We start from the raw sequence: 23,156 nt of genomic DNA, 5'->3' as shown, positions 1-23,156 counted from the left end.
ATTCTTAAAGAAATGGGAATACCAGACCAAGTTACCTGCCTCATGAGAAAACTGTATACAGTTAAAGAAGCAATAGTTAGAACCAGACATGGAACAACAGACTGGTTCCAAACTGGGAAAGGAGTGTGACAAAGCTGTATATTGTCACCCTGCTTGTTTAACTTGTATGCAGAGTACATCATGCTAAATGCCGGGCTGGGTGAAGCTCAAGCTGAAATAAAGACTTACAGGACAAATACCAATGACTTCAGATATGCAGATGACACCACCTTTATGGCAGAAAGCCAAGGGGAACTAAAGAGCCTCTCGATGAAGGTGAAAGAGGAGGGTGAAAAGGCTGGCTTAAAACTCAACATTCAAAAAATACAAAGATCATGGCATCCGGTCCCATCACTTCATGGTAAACAGATGGAGAAAAAATGGAAACAATGGCAGATTTTATTTTCTTGGGCTTCAAAATCACTGTGGATGGTGACTGCAGCCATGAAATTTAAAAGATGCTTGCTCCTTGGACGAAAATAATGACAAATCTAGTCAGTGTATTGAAAAGTAGAGACATCACTTTGTTGACAAAGGTCCAGACAGTCAAAGCTATGGTTTATCCAGTAGTCATGTACAGATGTGAGACTGGACCATAAAGAAGGCTGAGCACTAAAGAACCGATACTTTTGAAGTGTGTTGCTGGAGAAGATTTTTGAGAGTCCCTTGGACTGCAAGGAGATCCAACCAGTCCATCCTAAAGGAAATCAGTCCTGAATAGTCATTCAAAGGACTGATGCTGAAGCTGAAGCTCCAATACTTGGGCCACCTGATGCGAAGAGCCGACTCACTGGAAAAGACCCTGAAGCTGGGAAAGATTGAGGGCAGGAGGAGAAGGGGGCAGCAGAAAATGAAATGGTCGGATGGCATCACCGACTCACTGGACCTGATGTTGAGCAAATTCCGAGAGATGGTGAAGGACAGGGAAGCCTGGCGTGCTGCAGTCCATGGGGTCACAGAGTTGGACATGACTTAGCAACCGAACAACTACGGACCATGAAGGGAGAACCCAGAGGGGTTCCTACAACTGCCTCTAATATGACAGGATGAGGCTTACTTGAGGACTTAGCCTGCTGCGAGTACAACTTCGATCCTGTCCAGTCAGCTAACATTTTCTTGGATATAGCTGAACTCACAAAAAGGAGGAGCGTCTACAAAGTCATCATGAACCTGGAGGAGTTCTCCACAAGTCAGGGAGGTCTCCTCACCCCAGCCCCTCTGCCTGGCCACAGTGAAGCGGAGATCAGGCTGGCTGCGGGTCTCAGAGCCCGACCTGCACCACGATGGACCGCGGGAGGCCTGAGCCGGCCAGTTCAGGAGCCACTAGCCCCCTGCAGCTACTGAGCAGTGAGGTATGGTTAAAGCAACTGAAAAACGGCATTTTATAATTTAACTTGAAAGTTAAACATTTGATCCCATTATTAAACAGCTTCCAAATGCGTTTGAACAACAGTGGCACAGGAATCTACTTTCTCAACTGTAAATTTTATGGAAGCTTTATTACAGTTCAAGTACTTTCAAGGAAAAGTTAGTGTTTGAATTGGGATATGCTGTGTCAAATACAAACCAGATTCTGAAGATTTAATATAAAAAAGAATGTATAATATCTCATTGATAATTTTTATGTTGATTACATGTTAGAATAATTTTTTAACCTACTAGGTTAAACAAAGCATTATTAAAATGCATAATGGTTCATTACATTTTTATTGCGCAGTACTGGACTAGTTTATCCTGGGAAAATATCTCTATACTTGAAGCATCTATATTGAGTATATGCCAGAGAGGATGGGAAGCCAAGTTAGAAATTACCCTCAAACAGCCAAGAAAATATACTTTTTCAAAGTACAAAGATGAAACAAAGGCCTTCCTCAGCCACCTTCCTACACACCCGTTCCAAGTTCAAAGTACTTTAAACAGCATCTCTGCAGAGTAAAAACTTGACGACTGCTCTGCTCTATCCTGGGCCAAGACGGGCTGCCTCGGCGGTTTTCTTCAGGTCTCACAACTGTATCATGCTTCCAGCAGTAATACCTACACCAGCCTGGGGAATGAAATAGAAGCCTGGTGGAAACAGGAACACTGAACTCTTCTCCTCGCACAACTGTACTCTCGTGACTGTTCCTAATAAAGCCCCAAAACCGGTGCAGCCTTAACGCATGCATCATACTCCAATCTCCCCAATACAATGAGCATTTTCCCTTCTTTCTTATTCCTCTAGAATTATCTCATCCTTCGTTTCTTCCACTGATATCTGTTGAGCCCTTTGTGCCAAGCACTGCACTGGGCATGGAGGTAAAGAACACACACCTTCTAAATGTCCATCAACAGAGGAATGGATAAAGAAGATGTGGCACATATATATAATAGAATATTACTCAGCCATAAAAAGAACAAAACAATGCCATTTGCAGCAACATGAACAAACCTAGAGATGATCATACTAAATAAAGTAAGTCAGATAAAGAAAGTCAAACATCATATGATACTGCTTATATGTGGAATCTTAAAAAAAAAAAGGGTACAAATGAAGTTATCTACAAAATAGAAATAAAGTAACAGATGTAAAAAATAAACTGATGGTTACCGAAGTTAAGGGAGGTGAGGGATAAGCTAGAAGTGTGGATTGACTACTTCTACTATGAATATATACAAACTAGACAACCAGTAAGGACCTACTGTATACCACAGGAAACTCTACTCAAAACTTTGTATTCTACATGAGAAAAGAGTCTAAAAAAGAGTGGATATATGTATATGTATAACTGATTTACTCTGCTGCGCACCTCAAGCTAACACAACATTGTAAATTGACTATACTCCAATGAAATTTTTTTTAAAAAAGAAAATACACCTTGCCTTCAAGAAGATCAAACTAAAAAGGAAGATATTTAAGTAATAATAAAGTATATTTTTAAATAAATTAAATAATGGCTTGATAAGGGGAAGACAGACTGTCCTCAAGGTATAAGAAGAGATGTCAACCAGAAGTAGAATTACTAGAGAGCTGGCCCTTGTTTGTGATCCAAAAGGAAAGTAAACAGGAAAGACGGCATTCAAGGCATAGAGACAGTACGCACAGGCCGTGTGGAGGCCTGAGGCTGCACGATGCCTTGGAAAATGCAAGCGGTTTGGTCTCTCTTGGATATATGAAAGGAGGCATGAGAAGGAAACTAAGGGAGAGGAGGCGGCCAATACAGGGCCACTAAGTTCCCATTTATAAGATATGATAAAGAGAAAAGGAAGATCAAAGAACGCTTCAAACAATCAACACCTTATGTAAGTTTCCACCTCCTCCCTCCAGATGGGCTTACATTTTCCCAGCAAGTTAAGAAGCTCTCCTTCTCCTGGGGGTCACTACAGAACTTGGCATTTCTGAGATGTCTGGTCTCATCCTTGTTATTCAAAGCATCTGTCAGGTGCCTAGGATGGGCCAGTCACTTTTCCTGCTGTAGTAGAGACACAGAAGACTGGCATCCTAACTAACATCAATACCTCACGGACAATCAAGGGAGAGGTTAATATTAATAACACAAAGCAGCTGTAGTTTGGAAGGGAACCATTTTTTCCCCCCTTTCTTATTACCTGGGAATAAAAAGCATGTGTCTAAAATGTTTTGGGGACAGAGATATCCTGCTCCCAAAATCACTATTACCTATTCGCAGCTTTCTTCCTCTGCAACTAATGACCTAAGCAGGGAGGGAAGATCTAAACTTGTATTGAAAAACCAGTGTTCACGCAGACAACATTCCTAAATCTTTCTGCTTTAAATCATTCTCTGGACTGTTTCTCATAACAGATCATTACGAGCACAAATTAAGAGAATGTTCATTATAGTACATAGTGGTGAAAAGAGGCTTAAGCCTGGGCAAGTCCACAGTACCTTCCCTTCCATTTTAAAGAGTAAAATGAGAACACGTCAAAAACTGAATGCATGAGAACTCCATTAGATGCAGAATAGATCAACGCTCTGAGATCACTGGTTTAAATACTGTTAAATTTTCCATAGTCGCATAATGACTTAAAAAATAATCAGCATTCCTTCATACACCATGGGCAGTAACGAGCTAAAATGGATCTTATGGGCACCACAGCTTTAAGTATTTTATCCATCCAAGAGCCTCACTGGGTCATAAAACTCAGTAGTTCATTGTTTCCTGACCCTGAACGGCTGCAGTCGCCATGAAACCAGTGCCATGGCCCAAACTCCCACACTGGAAGCCAACTCAAACCAGCCACGTGGAAGAGCCTCCCATTCTGCCTCTGTTGGCTCCCTTCACACTGCAGGTGAAAGGGGGTCGTGGGGCACCCCTGTCAGCTAGCGTCTGGACCACTCAGGTAGCCAGAGAATCATCTGAGGTGAGCGGACCATTGCTGAACTCAAATCCAAAGTTCTGCCCATCTAAACCTGCTAGGGATTGCTTCACTTCTACAGGGACAGTAGCTCACTTTGAGCTTAAATCTACATTGTGGAATTTGAACCATTGAAATGCCCATCACCATAAAAAACCTCTATGAGCCTTGTTAACAAAACAGAAAGAACTTCTGCCAAGAGCAGAGGAATAAATTCTTTCTTTCCTGCTGCTTGGACCACAGCATAATGAAGGGTCCCCAGCCCTCGCTGCAGTCATAAAACGGAAAGCCCAGCCTCCTTCTTTTGATGTGTTCCAGTTTAAAAGTTTAGAGTCGATGCCTTTTCATCCTTAATTTATCTTCCCTTGTAAATATTTCTGTACCACTTCCAATATCTAAAGTCTACACATTTCCAAAAAACAATTCATTCCTTCTCCAATGTCAGTTGTAGAACTTTATGTTATGGGTCAAATTTGGGGCTAAATAAACATACCTCAGGCTACAGTTCTGCAAATACCTCTGGCAGCAAATTAACTCAAACAAATGTTTTGGTTGGGAGGTGAGGTTGTTTTTAATGATCTTGCTGATTTGCCTGGAGACCCAGGGATAGACTGGGTGAACTCCCAAAATCTTTCCCAACTTCGTATTTTCTGCCACGTTTAACGTACACGTCTTCGGTTCGTTGAAATAGTTGGTTTAATATTTCACCACCAGAGGGTGCTACTTGTTAGCTTCTAAAATGCATTTCATAATCACACCTGAAAAATGGAGGCCCTTCAGCCAAAGAATCGTCACCACACCAGCTGCTGGCATTATCCAAGACAGGTTTTCAGAAGGCGTGTAGTGTGGGCAGCACTCTGCTTCAAGGAACCTGATTTCACTTGTCTGTTAATGTTATGGGTTTGAAAACCAAAACTGAAAAGCTCTGTAACTTGCACAAACCAAAGTTCACGGATTTGATACATGCTGTAAACCAAGCAGGCAATGCAAATCATGTTTCATTTTCATGGCTTTTGTATTTAGTACACAACAACAATGAACTCAGAAGGCTAACGTCCTCTCCACTGCACAAGACAATAAAATAACAAAAGAGAATTTGCTCAGCTACGACAGCAGTGCTATCCTCTATCAATGCAACCTCCACTTACGCATTTTAAGTGTATACATCTCCTGCTTCTGCTTTGGAGCAATTTTGCTTTGGTGTCATTATTCACTTCTAAGATGCCTTTTCATTGATTACCTTCAACTTCTCTTATCAGTGTATTTTTACGACGTACTGGGATTTGCTTTTTCCACTTGATGAATGTACAAAGGAGGCAGGGAAGCTCAATTCTCATTCCCCTCCACGGAGCTGGCGTGGAAAGTCTTTAAACTGTGTTAAGAAACCCTTAGTATGTTTCCAGCTGAATTGGCAAAGCAAGTCAGGGGACAGAGAAGTTTCTCGGAAAAGCGCCGATTACAGTCAAGACTTTAGACCATATGGGTCATAAGCGCTCAACTCGACCACACAGCAAGAAAGCAGTCGTTTCGATACGTGGGCCTGGGTGTGGCTGGATTCCCAAACACTTTACGTTGAGGAGTGGGTGGGGTTTATAGTTTGCTGACACCTGTAAATGATGAGTCTAACGTACACACACTCTTACCAATAAAATTCGGAGAAGTTTCTATTACATTTTCCCTTGGAGATGTTCCCTGGCCTCACATAGTGTTGACAAAGTGTGACCTTCCTAAGTGAGCCATGTGAAAGTTCACGATCCCCCTGGAGGAGTACCACTGGGCTTCCTCTCTGTCGTTTCCAAAACCAGAGCCCAAAGAGACTTCAGCTTTTGGTGTGTCATTATATTTGTGTCCTGTGAAGATGTCTTACGGTAAGATACAAGATCAACAAGAGGGATGGGGCTCCCTGGCCATTTCCCCAGAGATCACACGGAAAGTAAGCAAAAGACGTCACTCACCTTCAGACTGATGTGTGGCCAGAGGAGTCTGGGTCTCCTTGGAGTAGGACACTACCTCCCTGGGCAGGAAATCCACTTGGGTGATCTTCGACACGCCCAGCTTATGCAGTCTCCGTCTGGAAGTAACGAAGTACAAAGACTTAGAGACGGAAGGCATTCCTCGCAGAAGATCTATCAGGCATAAAACAAATGTCTAAAATAAATAAACCCCAAACATCCACAGCTTCTCAGCGCAAGGAGCAGCGTCGTGAAGTAGAACCGGGCCTGGCCTGGAAGTCTGGACACTTGGTTTTGGCCACTTTGCCTCTGTGTTGCTGGGTGGTGTTACGTGCCCCCTCAGACTGACCCTCAGCTTTTCTATCTGCAAAACTGGATCTTCTCCAGTTCAAACGAGGCCCTCCTTCCACTCTGAGCAAATCTGATTTTTCTCAGTTAAAGGAAGTTTTCATTTGTAATACAGTGTTCTAGTCTCTTAGGCAAGAGGGACAAAAGAAAACTAACACTTCTCAAATCTGAAGGGAAAAGAGAGGACTACTGAGTGGAGAAAATATTCTCTACGATAGTAATGAGAGGATGATATTCCAAGGGGGAGCATAACATCTCCCATTTCTCCAGAAAAGGAGCTAATACAGAGCAGTGCATGGATTTGTTCGAAGGCACGCTGACATGCCACAGAAGAGTGAACAGGGCATTAGGCTGAGAATGGTCCAGTTTTAGTTCAGAACTGCCAAATGAGCTGTGAGCATGTGACAAATCCTTTCTGAATATTTGTGGAGCATGTGAAGTGTTTTCAGATGTCTTTCACATACGTCAGCTGTCTTCACGACCCTTCTACGAAATGTCTGGGCATATTATCACCATCTCCATTTTATAGATGAGGAACGTGAGAGTCAGGAGGAGACATGCCCAAACATATGCGACTCATAAATGGCAGAACCGGGGCTAAAATGATGCTGGTCTGAGCCCTGGTGCAGTGCTGTTGCCACCAAGTCAAACTCCTAGCTGAGGCTCTTAACGGTCAGTTCTGAGTTACCCCTCGTATCCAAAGAGCCTCCTGCGTCACCCAGGAAACATCTCCTCATGGGGGCAGTAGAGTCTCGTGGTTAAGCACACAGACTATCCCACCGCTTGACAGTTATGTGCGTGAGCTTGCATAAGTTACCCAATCTCTCTATGCCTCAGTTTCCTCATCTGTAAAATGGAGACATCACCATTGCTTAGCACTAGGATTATTACAGATAATGTATATGTGCCACATACCTACAATGCATGTGCCACATATGTATTACATACACATACATACGTAACAATTTACACACATTTATATTTTAAAATAGTTTCTGAAACGTTATTTTAATACATAGATTAGTATCAGGATTGGACATGTTTTACTATATTGCTTTAACATTTCCAGGAAATAGAGTATATGTGTGTCTCTCTGATAGAGAAAGAAAGGTTACTTAACCATTTAGCCAAAAATCCATATTTCCTAGCTTTCTAGAATCAATAGCAGCTCACCTTACTCATATTATTTTTTGAATTATTACTAGCAATGGTACACATTCACTGTATTTTTTCAGTAGATAGTAATAAACTGAAAGAAAATGCATACCATAGCTAGGAATTTCCATGTACAATTTCCCAAACACAAATTTCTTCTTTTTTATGAATTACTAAAATAATTGAGGTGAAACCTAAGATGAGCCCATAGTAGACACAAATAAAGGCTAGTTTAGAGAAAAAGCCGCACTGGTCGTCTTTGCAGCCCCACTGAGCACGACTGTAGCCCCACTAAGCTCCACACAGGCCTCGGCCACGTGGCCTCACTCACTCGGATGTCTGGACCACATAGTGCGCAGGAGGGTGAGGCTGGGGACCCAGCACTCCCTGGCAACCTTCTCATCCAGAACACACAAAATATACTGGAAACAAAATCACCAAGCAAGGTAAAAAGCTCAAGGTTTCAGAGTAAGAAATTCAGGTATTATTTTAAATCCTCCTTGGGTCAGAGAAGTGTGCTTTTCTTCCTGAAATGGGTCTTTCTTGCAGCATCTGAAGAAGAAAACAGAACTAGACACCACAGGACTGCTTGAGGCAAAGCCCCTCCTGCTGTTTAAGAGCCTAGAGCATCTTTCTGAGGCCCCAAAGAAGTCCATCTTCATCTAGGCAAAGAGATGGAAAGGAAACATGGGCTGGCAGTGTACCCCGACGCCTTTGAATCAGGGTCCCACCTGGCATGGAAAGGTCACCCTAGGGTTTAGACTTCCACGGGCATCTGTGAGGCCCAAAGGTCCCCACAAAATCCAAGAGGAGATACTTATACCTGCAGCCAGGAATTCCAGCGCATCTGGCTAATAAGACGCAAGCAAAAGCTGTAGGTCTGCCTTGTTGGGTATAGCCCAGCCATAGGCTCTGGGCAAGAAGCTGATCTGCAATTTGATAATCCACCATGGATTATCTGCAGCATATCATAATCGTTAAGTCACGTGTTCAGATAGAAACTGGGTTCAAATCCTCGCTTTGTCACTTACCAGCCAAATGGTGCATAAAAGCTCTAGACAAGTGACAAACCCCTCTAGGGCTCATGTTTCTCATCTATAAAATGGGTACATGTCATTGCATGACTGTGAAGATTAAATGTAGCTAATACTTGTAAAGTACTTAATTTAGTGCCTGGCACTTACATAGTAGGTGGCTTTACTTTTATTTTTCTGACTGATTATAATATGCTTTCTATTTCAAAAAACAGAGAATGCAGATTTATGAATGCTCAAAGTTGATTTTCTAAATAGAAGATTTGAAAATTATCTCTGACAGTAAAACATAAGCCTCACACTCTTTCTTTTCACAGGTACTTGGGTAGGTCTTGGCTACTTGAGAGAGTCCACTTGGTTTTCTTCTAACTAAAAGTTATCATTACCATGAAAACTGTTTTCAAAACAGCTTGAAACGGTATGAGTACCACACAACTGTTCCCAGCTCTAGCCATTCCTGAACATCTGGCCAGAAGGTGGCACCCTTCCGTGGCAAAGACCTTCCACTTAGGAGTGTTCTTCAGCTGTGTCCGCACCTCTGGGTCTCTCCTGGGCCAGCCTTAGGGTCCGTATGTCTCAGCTGATGCAAAAGCTACCTGTGCATACAACCCTGTGATAGAGACTTTCAGCTTCCCTAAAATACTTCTACAATTCCATCCTCTGACAAAACTATCATATAACTATGTCTACAAGATGAAATATATAGTATTTTCCTTAAAATTACATATACAGTGCATTGTATGTCTCACTTTGGTTCAAAGTCTTACCAGCCCCTAATTCTTTTATTTCTGGGTACAAATTAAACTACTCAGCAAAGGAGGTGGGGAACCACATTGTAGAATTAATGTTACTATAATTTCTTTCCTTCTAATTAGGCTCTAAGTTGCATGTGGGCTCTGGGAGACCTTTGCTGCTGTCCCTCCACCCCTCCTTCAAAGCTCATGTCTTTGCCCCCCACACTTCCACCAGAGCCCTGCTGCCTGTCGGTACCTTATTTTCATGTCTGACTTGACTGCAGACTTCCTTATTTATCCCTGGCTAATTTATCTCACTGCCCAGGGGCTTAGGTCCGTGTCAGGTACAGAGCTGGCATGGAATAAATGTTTGAGGAAGAAAGAAGGAAGAAGAGACTAGAAAAAGGAGAAGGAAGGCATGATGTAAAAGGAAAACTGAGAATTCAATTAGCTAGGCTGTGGTGGACACGGCATTAATACTAAATTATAGGGTCCAGCAGCCTGTGTTTCAGTCACTCCGGCACCCCTGCCAGTGATCACGATTCTGACTAAAGGCTGAGCAGCACTGATTCAGAAATATTAGAGTGTAGACACAGAGGCTTCATTGTTTCCAGATTCCCTTGGGGCTCTCCATCTTCAAGGATGAGGCTTCAGTCCCACAGAGCAGGGATGGGATCTCTGGACCAAGCTTGTCAAGTGCTCTGAGACAGGCAAAGGTGAGCAAAGATGAGTGAGGGGGCAAGAGGATAAGTGTCAGACGAAGGAGACGGCAGCACACGAAGCATGAAGTGCCCGATGCTGAGGCAGGAGCCCGTGGGCCTCTGGCCAGACCCCTGGCATTTGTCAAGTAAAGTAAAATACAAGCTTTGCCCTCACCCAGACACTCCAAGGTCAAAGCTAGTGGTAAAAGCTGAGTTCTGCTAAAGCAAAGAGATAGGGGCCCATTCCTGAGGTCAAGGAAGACTCCCCTGTCTGCACACAGGAACAAAGGCTTCTTGGGGGTCATAAAGGGAGGGGGTCCCGCCCCATAATAAGTATGGACACGCACCCTCAGGCCTCTGCAGTGGGATCCATCCTAGCAAAACGTTGTGTATGCATCTTGGGGAGGATCCATGGACCAGTCAGGTGTGAAGAAAGAAACAAGATAATTGGCCAAAGGGAAGCAAAGACCTAGAAGGGCTTTCCTGTATGAGTGATTTATGTAGCCTCTAGCTGCTCCTCACCCAGGATGCCCCTACTCCTCTGGGAGTGTGGTCTGCCTAGTGTCTGCCTGCGCTCCTCCTCATTAGAGAAGATGCCCACACCCTTTCCCCTGAGTGTGTATCTCTGCCCTGCTTCTGAGTGAGATAGCTGTTGTCCTGTGTGCTCTCCCATACACTGTGCTGTGTCTCTAGCAATAAACTTTGTACCTGCTTTTAGTTTTTGCCCCCTTGAAACATTCTTGCTTTCAAACAGGGGCAAGAGCCAGAGCCACTTCGCGTCTAGCTTCTAGCCCCTGGTGGTTGAGTGGCTAGGATTCTTGGTTTCCATCCAGGTTGTGCTGTGTTCGGCTGTGCTTAGACACTCAGTTGTGTTCACCTCTTTCCAACTCCATGGACTGCAGCTCTCCAGGCTCCTCTGTCCATGGGTATTCTCCAGGCAAGAATCCTGGAGTGGGTTGCCATGCCCTCCTCCAGGGGATCTTCCCAACTCAGGGATTGAAGCCAGGTCTCCCACATTCCAGGCAGATTCTTGACCATCTGAGCCACCAAGGAACCCCTCCATCCAGGTTACCCAGGTTTAATTCCTGGGCAGAGAACTAAAAGATCTTTCGTCGTGACCACTCACCGCTCTCCCTCTAGGATCAACACAAGGGTCTACACTAGATCTAAAACTATGATGTCAGGCAGGGGATCCCAGAGACGCTGGGCAATGAAACCACAGATCCCTTACTCACTGACTTGGCCCGATCCTAAAGTGACATGGGCCCACACCTCCCTGGGCGAGGGCTGAACTCCCCACTGCCAACCCTGGAAACTTCCTCTCCACCTGGTCCTGTCGACTTGGCTGAGCAAGCTGGCTGAGCAAAGCCATACTGCACCAGAGTTGAAATGTTTCTTCAGAAAATAAAAATTGGGTCTTGACAAAGCATAAAAATGGAAACTATGTGAAGTTTGAGAAGATTATCTGCCAGGCCTGAGGGTGCTGAAATTTCCAGTCCACCACTAGCAGAGTCTAACCCACCCAGGTTTGTCCATTTGCCCTCAGGTGACTCAATGGTAAAGAATCTGCCTACAGTGCAGGAGATGTGGATTCAATCCCTGGGTCAGGAAGATCCCCTGGAAGAGGAAATGGCAACCCACTCCAGAATTCTTGCCTGGGAAATTCCATGGGCAGTGGAGCCCAACGGCCTACAGTCCATAGGGTTGCAAAGAGTTGGACATGCCTGAACATGCATGCTTGCTTATCTTAGACATGTGCATCACAAGAGGAAAATGACTCCCTTGCCTAAATCATTGTGCCCATTTCCCTTTCTGGTTCACTTGTCTTGTCTTTGCCTATCCACCCACCATAAGGGTAGCATGACTTTCCTAGCTACTTGCAAAGTTTCATTATCCAAGCACGATGAAGCCCAAAGTGTGACTTTATCAGGGTCTATGATGTCTACGAAAGTAGAAGAAAGTTGGAGTTATGCAGACTTACTCCCAAAGAAAAGGCTGAGAAACAAGCACACAGCTATAAACTCTGTGGCTCTTCTCCCATTTCAAACATGAAGGAGAGTTTAAGAGAAACCTTACTGATATTTTAAAATGCAGTTAGTACTTTAGACGTTACTTTTAATAGTACAAAGAAGAAATACTTGCAAAGCACAGAGTTATCTACCAAAGTGGGATACCTTGGTTTTGTCCCTGTTTTTAAAAAGGCCTATATTCCGTTCAAAGCCATGAACAAGAGAACTTCAGCTTCTGAAGTCACTGCATCTGTGACCTGGAAGTATGGAGGCAGTTGTGTTGTGCTAAAAGTGTGGAAGTGCTAAAAAAAAAAAAAAAAAGATTTCCAAGAAACTACTGTCAAGGTGCCTCTAAGAATTAAATAGGAAAATTATTTTGACATGACACAGATGTGGGTGGTGGGGGCTGGTTTGGGATGGCATGGATCAAAAAGCACAGCTCTTTGATCAGAGAATTAAGATCAAGGCTGTCTTAATCTTTTTATTGAAATAAAATTTACATACTATAAATATTCCCTTTAAAGTACACAATTGAGTGGTTTTAGCATATTCAGAAACTTACATAACCTCACATGTGGACTTGCATAGACTTCTCCTTACCTCCCAGAGAAATCTTGTATTCACTGAAATACAGGAGTCTCCCCTCCTCCAGCCCCTGGAAACCACTAATCTACTTCTGTTTACTTTCATATAAATGGAATGTCACAGTATGTGGCCTTCTGTGTCTCATTTCTTTCACGTAGGTTAATGTAAATCAGTCCTAAAGGAAATGAACCCTGAATATTCATCGGAAGGACTGATGATGAAGCTCCAGTACTGTGGCCACCTGAAGCAGAGAGCTGACTCATTGGAAAAGACTCTGATGCTGGGGAAGACTGAAGGGAGGAGGAGAGGAGGGTGACAGAGGAGATGGTTGGATGGCTTCACTGATTCAATGGACATGAGTCTGAGCAAACTCCAGGAGACAGTGAAAGACAGGGGAGCCTGGCGTGCTGCAGTCCCTGAGGTCACGGAGAGTCAGACACGAAAGAGCAATGGAACAATGACAACGTTATCTCATGTATCAGAATGTCATCCTGTTTTGTTTATAAGCAATATCCCATTGTATGCATACACCACATTCATTTTAATCCACTCATCAGGTGGTGGACATTTGGGTTGCTTCCATTTCTATTATTACTTATGCTGCTATGAACATTTATGTACAAGGTTTTGTGTAAGTGTATGGTTTCAATTCCCTTGAAAATGAATTTTCTTTGAATTGGTATGTATATGGAATTGTATGTATATGTATATGGTATATATGGAATTGCTATGTTATATGATAATTCCAAAGAGTCGAACATGACTGAGCGACTAACACTTTCACTTATAGTAACTCTATGTCTAAATTGGTGATGAACTGCCAAACTGTTTTCCAAAGTGGTTATACATTTTACATTCTCATTAGCAGTATACAAAGATTCCAATTTCTCTATATCCCTGTCAACCATTATTATTATCTGTCTTTTTCATTATAGCCATCCTAGTTTCTGTGAAGTAGTATCTCACTGGAGTTTTGCTTTTAATTTCCCTGATGGATAATAATGTTCAGCATTATTTCATGTGCTTATTGACCATCGATATATCTTCTTTCAAGAAATGCCTATTTAAATTCTTATCCCATTTTAAAACTGGGTTGTCTTTTTATTGTGGAGTTGCAAAAGATTTTTATATATTCTGGATATTGCTCAAACTATTGCACAATTGCACTCATCTCACATGCTAATAAAGTAATGCTCAAAATTCTCCAAGCCAGGCTTCAACAGTATGTGAACCATGAACTTCCATATGTTCAAGCTGGATTTAGAAAAGGCAGAGGAACCAGAGATCAAATTGTCAACATTCGTTGGATCATAGAAAAAGCAAGAGAATTCCAGAAAAACATCTACTTCTGCTTTATTGACTATGCCAAAGCCTTTGACTGTGTGGATCACAACAAACTGTGGAAAATTCTTAAAAAGATGGGAATACCAGACCACCTGACCTGCTTCTTGAGAAATCTGTATACAGGTCAGGAAGCAACAGTTAGAACTGGACATGGAACAACAGACTGGTTCCAAATTGGGAAAGGAGTATGTCAAGGCTGTATATTGTCACCCTGCTTATTTAACTTATACGCAGAGTACATCGTGAGAAACACTGGGCTGGAAGAAGCACAAACTGGAATCAAGGTTGTTGGGAGAAATATCAATAAACTTAGATATGCAAATGACACCATCCTTATGGCAGAAAGTGAAGAGAAACTAAAAAGCCTCTTGATGAAAGTGAAAGAGGAAAGTGAAAAAATTGGCTTAAAATTCAACATTCAGAAAACAAAGATCGTGGCATCTGGTCCCATCACTTCATGGAAGATAGATGGGGAAACAGTGGAAACAGAGACAGACTTTATTTTTTGGGGCTCCAAAATCACTGCAGATGGTGATTGCAGCCATGAAATTAAAAGACGCTCGCTCCTTGGAAGAAAAGTTATGACCAACCTAGACAGTATATTAAAAAGCAGAGCCATTACTTTGTCAACAAAGGTCTGTCTAATCAAAGCTATGGTTTTTCCAGTAGTCATGTATGGATGTGTGAGTTGGACTATAAAGAAGGCTGAGCACCAAAGAATTGATGCTTTTGAACTGTGGTGTTGGAGAAGACTCTTGAGAGTATCTTGGACAGCAAGGAGATCCAACCAGTCTATCCTAAAGGAAATCAGTCCTGAATATTCACTGAAAGGACTGATATTGAAGCTGAAACTCAGCTTTGGCCACCTGATGTGAAGAACTGAATCATTTGAAAAGACCCTGATGCTGGGAAAGGTTGAGGGTGGGAGAAGCAGATGACGGAGGATGGGATGATTGGATGGCATCACCGACTCAATGGACATGACTTTGAGTAAACTCTGGGAGTTGGTGATGGCCAGGGAAGCCTGGCGTGCTGCAGTCCATGGGGTCGCAGAGCCAGATACGGCTGAGCGACTGAACTGAACTGTATGCCCTGTTGCTCAGTCATGACCAATCTTTTGTAACCCCATGGTCTGCAGCCTGTCAGGCTCCTCTGTCCATGGGATTCTAAAGGCAAGAATACTGGAGTGGGTTGCCATTTCCTCCTCCAGGGGATCTTCCTCCCGACCCAGGGATGGAACCCATGTCTTCTGCACTTCCTGCACTGGCAGATGGATTCTTGCAAGTGGTACCACCTGGGAAGCCCTTACCAGATGTATTATTTGTAAATATTTAATCCCATTCTGTGGGTTGCCTTCTCACTTTCCTAATGATGCCTTTTGAAGAACAAAAGTTTTAAATTGTAATGACGTTCATTTATTTTTCTCATTAGCTGCTAGTGCCTTTTGTGAATCTAAGAAACCACTGCCCAATCCAAGGTCACAAAGGTTTACAACTCTACTTTCTCCTAAGAGTTGTATAGTTTTAGCTCTCACATTTAGGTCTCTGGTGTGTTTTGAATCCATTTGGCATATATGTGAAGTAGGGGCTCAGCTTCATGCTTCTGGATATCTAGATTGGATATCCAGTTCTGGATATCCAGTTGACTCATGCTTAATTTTTCTTAATGCTCAGTGGCAAGATTGTACAGGGGAGCAGAGGAAGGTTTTGCCATGAATATTGATCCCTGTTGATGCCCATGGGCCTCAAGCACTGGCAAACTCTGACTATATGAGGACAAGATTCAAGAGGAGGGACTTCATCACTTGAGAGCTTTCCAGGGATCATGAAGGCCTTCAGAACACTGAGCACATCATTCATCCCTATCATTAGCATCACCAAGTTCTTCCTGAATCAGTTAGATACAATTCAACTCTTTTTGATACTCTTATTTCAGACCAAGTAAATCAGATGCAGCAAACCTGATGTCCTGCATTTCATACTCAAGGTAAATGAAGGAAACTGCACTGATATTACAATACTATCTACTGGACTCAAAAGGGAACCCAGTAATATTGGAGATCTGGTTCCACACTGCTACAAGTATTAAGCAAGAAGGCTACTGTAGGAATTTCACAGATGATATCAGCTAATCTTCAAAGATGCACTTACATCAGAGTTGATGATTCAGTTTCTGACCCATCAGCAATACTGAAAGTAGACAAGACTCATATTAGTAGACTTTTTTTTTAATGTCACAGTATAAGAGGCTATGTGAAGGTACAGAAAAGCCACAGTAAGAATATACCAAGCATCTAAGAAACAGTTCAAACTTTACAAATTGTGAGTCACAGAAGACTCTCTATAATGGGCCTGCGAGTAGCAGTCTCAGAGTGTCCAGGGACTGGAAATTATAAAGTTGAGGATATACTGGTTAAAGCTGGTGGCAGGAGTGTGGGCAGCAGATAAAGTGGCAGAGTCTTGGATCGGAAGCCAGTGTGCAGCACTCAGCAGCCAGAAAATAAAAGGGGTCACTGTACTGACAGGCAGTCTCTGGAGCAGGGAAGAAACCTGGAAGTCAAGCAGACAACTCAAGAGGATGTTCCCAGAGATAAGGAGCTATTTGGCCAGATGCCAAGGCAGATCAAGGCCAGGGAATGAAAGAACGTCTACACTGGTTCCAGACTCAACCCTGCTGGGTTTTCATCCATGCTTGTTTGCATGTGAGTGTTTCATCCCCAGCAGACACGAACAGTGCTGCCAGTGACCTTGTCTCCTAGTGCTCCTTGTAAAATTCCTTGAGGTTTCTCAAAAAAGAGGCCCTTAAGATAGTGAGAGTGATGATGGTGCCACTTTCTGCTTTGTCCAAAAATGGTATGTGGTCACCTACACTGTCCTTGACAACTGGCACAGGAACTCTTTAAGCCAACACCATTATCAGCAACCACACACCATTTCTGAGGCACAGAACCAGGCCAGCTCCTAGCAATACAGAGGACAAGGAGACTAAACAAACACCCCAAAAAACACATAAGAATGAAAGGTAACAGAATAAGAGCCAACATGAGCGATTGACATTATAAGTGGGACAGGAGAGTACAACAGGCAGATTACTATGCGTTTGGGTAAATGAAACAAGTTTCACTTAGAACTGAAGGCCTGATGTAAGTCTTGAAGGAGACGTAAGACTCAGTCAAGTAAAAAGGAATGAGGTGGTGTTCTAGGGAGCAGATCCCTAGACCAAGATCTAAAGACTGAATTCACATTTGATGCCTGGGAGACCAGGTTTTCAGAACAGAAGACTTAGTTGAGTAGCAGCAGAAGATAAATTTAGAGAGTAGCACTTCAGTTCAGTTCAGTTCAGTTACTCAGTTGTGTCCGACTCTTTGTGACTCCATCAACCGCAGCACGCCAGGCCTCCCTGTCTATCACCAACTCCTGGAGTTCACCCAAATTCATGTGCATCAAGTCGGTGATGCCATCCAGCCATCTCATCCTCTGTCATCCCCTTCTCCTCCTGCCCCCAATCCCTCCCAGCATCAGAGTCTTTTCCAATGAGTTAACTCTTTGCATGAGGTGGCCAAAGTATTGGAGTTTCAGCTTCAGCATCAGTCCCTCCAATGAACACCTAGGACTGATCTCCTTTAGGATGGACTGGTTGGATCTCCAAGGGACTCTCAAGAGTCTTCTCCAACACCACAGTTCAAAAGCATCAATTCTTCGGCACTCAGCTTTCTTCACAATCCAGCTCTCACATCCATATATGACCACTGGAAAAACCATAGCCTTGACTAGACGGACCTTTGTTGGCAAAGTGATGTCTCTGCTTTTCAGTATGCTATCTAGGTTGGTCAGAGAGTAGCACTAAGGCCAGATAATTTGCGGGCTTTAAATCTCAGGCTAAAGAACTTGAACTTTACATTGTAGACAATGAAGAATTATTGAAAGTTACTAAAAAATGACAGCTTCAAGGCGACATTTAAAAATGCAGCAACTATGTGAAGAGGGCTTCCCAAGTGGCGCAGTGGTCGAGAATCTGCCTGCCAATGCAGTAGACACAGGAGATGCAGGTTTAATCCCTGGGTTGGGAATATGCCCTCAAGGAGGAAATGGCAACCCACTCCAGTATTCTTGCCTGGGAAATCCCCTAGACAGAGGAGGCTGGTGGGCTACAGTCCAGAGGGTCATAAAGAGTCAGACAGGGCTGAGCACACATGCAACCTATGTGAAGAACAGAGTCTGAATCTCCCTCTTGGACAAATGAGCGACCAGGCTGGAGGGGGCGGTGGGGCTAGTAAGCTAAGTGTAAAGGAAAGGGGGATTGAAAAAGGACCTTCCAACAGACAATGGGTGGCTTCAGTAACCAGAGAGCCCAGATGAAGCATTAATTCAAAGGAGGGCAGCCAGAGGCATGAATCCTGGAGCTGCAACCCTCAGTGTAGACAATGTGGAGATGAGGTCCAGGGTGATGAGAAAGCGCTGAGGGCTGCTGCCACTGGGAACAGGAAGGATAGGCTGTAGACGGTGATGCTGGAAAAGAATTAAGGCAATTCACTTGGTACAGAGGGTGAAAGAAAAGGAATAAACTGGAGACTATGTCAAGCCTTCACGCCTTATGGGAAGAAAGTAAGTAGTGCAACTGGAAGACACTGGGGAATCCAGAGAAAGATCTGCTTTGGGATACAAATGAGTACCTCAGTGGGTGAGTTTATGAGTGAGGAGTTTTCCAACTATCTGAAGCTTAAGACCAAAGCTATGAAAAAAAGAGAAAGGAGAAAATGTGGTCCTGGCAGCCACCCACCTAGAGGCACATAAGAAAATGCTGCATCCATAGGAGATAAGCGCCGAGAGCACTAAGAGCACAGAAACTCATGAAATATGAAAGAAGTTGTTAAAAATGACAAAAAGTCAGCTTGTTTTCCTAACACTGTGTGCTGGTATCATAAGGTGCGTGACGTCTCCAGGACTTGCTCTGAGAGTTGTGAATGGGACTTCACACAGAGGGAAGGTGGAGATGGGGTACCCAGCATCGCGGCCCCCCACACGCAGTGCATCCTCTGTGTTCAGAGTGGGTGTTCTTCTCCCAGGGCTGGGAAGCAGCTCGATGGTTGACCTCAAGAAGGATCGGCTTCCGCTATCTATGTTCACATTCAAAAAATCATTCCAGGAAGTATTTAGTTCATTTCCATGATATTTGCTTCTTACTGTGCAGAGATATTGGCTTGGCAGCCAAATTATTTCTCCTCAACAGAAGCAAATGTCAAGTCTGGTTCAGTCAACAGGCACAGTTAAATGGTCTGCCTTCAACTTCACCACACAAGTAAACCTTGCAAATTCCCAGGATGGGAAAAAAGTCAAAATAGTCATGGTTATACAGAGCTTGGCAATACTGGTGGGAGCTGTGCTATCTATCAAGTAGCCACTTCATAAAGGAAATTGAAAGTTTAGATTTATAAGATCAGAAGGTATGAAAATGTATTCTCTCCAATATTGCATATAAATGACAACAATGATATAAAAATTTTACAGACTGTCCTTTAATTGACTTAATATTTATGAACAACCTTCTGTAGAAGTTGTAATGTAAAAGCTATTAAAATTATAGAAATCTTCAAGTCACTGAGTACCAAAGGGTAAGGATACATCCTTCCCAACTGACCATATTAATTTTACTGAAACGGAATAAAAGAGGAATGTTATTTTATGAAAATCCAGTTGTGAGCACAGAACAGAAAATATCCTATAATTGCTTACTCGGGGTTCTTGAGGGCAGAGAACAAAGACCAGCAGGTAACAACTTCTCAAGAAATGTTTGAGGACTTTGTAAACAAAGTACTTTTTCCCTCTCTTGTGCCAAAATTTTGACTGGATCTGTTAAAAATCAATTTATCAAAGTTTTTCATGGGTCAGAATTCGCTGTATATTTAAAGATTCTGAAATGCCTTTTACTATTACCTTTTGATACACACGCACACCCCTCCCAAGCTGCTGTTCCATATTCCAGTTTCTCTAGAAAGTATGATTAGGTATTACTGAAAAGGCAGAGACTGTCAGCTGGATCAAGAATACAACCCATATCATTCTCAAGAAAATTCCAGGTACTGTCATGTGGGAAACCTTAAAAATTAATTCAGAGATTTAAACATAATGCAAAGTAATTTCTGACAAACTACGGAGAATAAGCCTAAAGAGGGTACTTCATCAAAAGCTAATGAGGTTATTACTATTCTGCTAGGCAAATGAAAAGTAACTTTAAAACATGAAAAGATCTCTAGAACTGGCAGGTGAGATCTTCTCAAACACCTCCCACCATCTTGAAGGATATGTGTTTTTCTGGTGCCGTTACAGAGCTGGTTTAAATTCTGTTCTTAACAGAGGGATCACTCTGTTTCACCACAGCAGTTTGAGATGGTGCCTGGTGGATTCAGGAGTAATATTCACTCTCTCTTTCAGCAGAAAAGAGAGGTGAAAGAGAAGGTTGAGAGAAGAGGTCACCACCTTCTAACAAAGTCTCCCAAGGACTGGAGGACTCTCTAAGTTCCTCTTTGAGGTAAGGAGCAACCAAATCCTTCACAGCCTCAGTTTTTTCTCATGTCACTTTGATTCCAAATATCTCAAAAATCCTACTAAGAGTTTAATACACTAAGACACAGAGGAAATATAATTGTGAGGCTTCAATAAAATCAGAAGCCACTATATATTCCTATATATTAAGCCTAACAATATAGGGCAAAGGGCAACAAAACACCCTTGTTACTCATCGATTTCTACTCCTCACTGAGAATCTCTGCCTCCCTCTCTCCACTGCACCCCTTATGTTGACGCAACACATCTCCCTAAAGACCATCAATCTCACAGTGGAATTTGACCTAACGTCCCTTCATAAGACAACAAAGAGACATTTAAAACACAATCCCTCCCTCAAAGTTGTCCAAATTTCAATGCATTTACTCACCTGCCAGTCAGTATAAACTTTTAGATCCTATGATCTTTTAACTTACTCTTTTTATCCTATTATTTTGTTTTTTACTTTGACCATCTTCAATTCACTTAAATATTATAGTTATATTATAGTATTTATTATATTTTATATATTATATCACAATAATTTATATCATTAAAACATTAAATTATAATGTTTATATTATTAAAATATAATATTCATTATATTATATAATTATACTTTATTATAATTATAAATATATAATTATTATAATTGCCTATGAAATTTAAGTATTTGGGGTGCTTTCATAAGCAGTTACTTGGTAAAAAATAAAGAACTTTTCTTTATTCACAATTTTCTTGAAGCTATTCTTTTCTCCCTTATTCCTCTATTCTGGGACCTGTTTTGCTGATCACATAGTTAATATAACAGCATACAAAAGCGACACAATGTTGGTGCTTCTGGTCAAGATGACCAGATTTATCCTCCATCTGAAACAACTCCCGAAAAGGACAGAAATTTGAATGAAACAACAGTTTGCAAGATACTAGAGGTTAAGTGGAGAAGGCAATGGCACCCAACTCCAGTACTCTTGCCTGGAAAATCCCATGGATGGAGGAGCCTGGTAGGCTGCAGTCCATGGGGTCGCTAAGAATCGGACACGACTGAGCGACTTCACTTTCATGCATTGGAGAAGGAAATGGCAACCCACTCCAGTGTTCTTGCCTGGAGAATCCCAGGGACGGGAGAGCCTGGGGGGCTGCCGTCTATGGGGTCGCACAGAGTTGGACATGACTGAAGTGACTTAGCAGCAGCAGCAGAGGTTAAGCAATGAAGGAAAGGGACACATAAGAGCAGAGAAACATAAGACAAGTCCTATACTCCCTAAGTTTACTGAACTGAGAGCTTTTAGGCTGTGTGTGGTGCAGCAGGGAAGATCTCTCGAGGTTTCAGCTTAGTATCCTATGATCATGGGATACTAATGAAGAAATTACCTGAGGCCAAGGGGAAAACTACCTGGAGGAATTAGAGGTAATAGTTTCAGGCATGCACACAGGAACACAAATGTTCCTGTTTCCGCCCACCCAGGCAGGAAACCATCAAAGTTGTATAGAATGCATATAAAGGATCTTGCCTCAATACCAAAATCAATTAGTCACAGACTGAGCACTGCTCCAGTCCCAACTAACAAACCATAAAAAGATTTGAAAGAATCAGAGTGTTTTCAAGTGAACTGACCATATCTCAGAACAAACCTCAAGATTTATAGGAATTCCAATATATCCAATACGTAGCCAACCGTCACAATGTCTGATATTAGTCAAAAATCAGCATACATACAAACAAGAAGGAAAACATAACTATAAGGTAGAGATAAGTCAATCAGTTGAAACTGACCCAGAACCAACAGATGATGGCATATCAAAACCACAATAAGATAAGCCAAAGATGTACATTCTAAACACTAAAGCAACCACTAAAATAATAACATGAAGAAATATGGTTAACATCAAGAAGTAGTAAAATAGAATCATAAAAAATGCAATAATACAAAAGAAAGTTCAAAATAATATCAAGAAAGAAGAATATATAGGATCAGATCAGATCAGTCGCTCAGTCGTGTCCAACTCTTTGCAACCCCATGAATCACAGCACACCAGGCCTCCCTGTCCATCACCAACTCCCGGAGTTCACCCAGACTCACGTCCATCGAGCCAGTGATGCCATCCAGCCATCTCATCCTGTGTCGTCCCCTTCTCCTCCTGCCCCCAATCCCTCCCAGCATCAGAGTCTTTTCCAATGAGTCAACTCTTTGCATGAGGTGGCCAAAGTACTGGAGTTTCAGCTTTAGCATCATTCCTTCCAAAGAAATCCCAGGGCTGATCTCCTTCAGAATGGACTGGGTGGATCTCCTTACAGTCCAAGGGACTCTCAAGAGTCTTCTCCAACACAATTCAAAAGCATCAATTCTTCGGTGCCC

At 42.6% G+C, this 23,156-nt stretch overlaps 1 protein-coding gene across 7 annotated transcripts in view; it reads right to left on the bottom strand.

Annotated features, from left to right (window-relative positions):
* DYNC1I1 (dynein cytoplasmic 1 intermediate chain 1) overlaps positions 1 to 23,156 on the bottom strand; it is a 379,649-nt gene that overhangs the window by 278,486 nt on the left and 78,007 nt on the right. For all 7 annotated transcript variants that reach the window (XR_011566171.1, XM_070787517.1, XM_070787515.1 and 4 more), the window contains one exon: positions 6,348 to 6,463. Coding sequence is in view for 6 of the 7 variants with exons in the window: in XM_070787517.1 (XP_070643618.1) it covers positions 6,348 to 6,463 (116 nt within the window). In the remaining variant the exon portion in view is untranslated. The remainder of the gene's footprint in view (positions 1 to 6,347; positions 6,464 to 23,156) is intronic.

The sequence above is a fragment of the Bos indicus genome, chromosome 4 (genome assembly GCF_029378745.1).
Source record: "Bos indicus isolate NIAB-ARS_2022 breed Sahiwal x Tharparkar chromosome 4, NIAB-ARS_B.indTharparkar_mat_pri_1.0, whole genome shotgun sequence".
Taxonomy (NCBI): domain Eukaryota; kingdom Metazoa; phylum Chordata; class Mammalia; order Artiodactyla; family Bovidae; genus Bos; species Bos indicus.
This window is presented reverse-complemented; position numbering and strand designations above follow the sequence as displayed.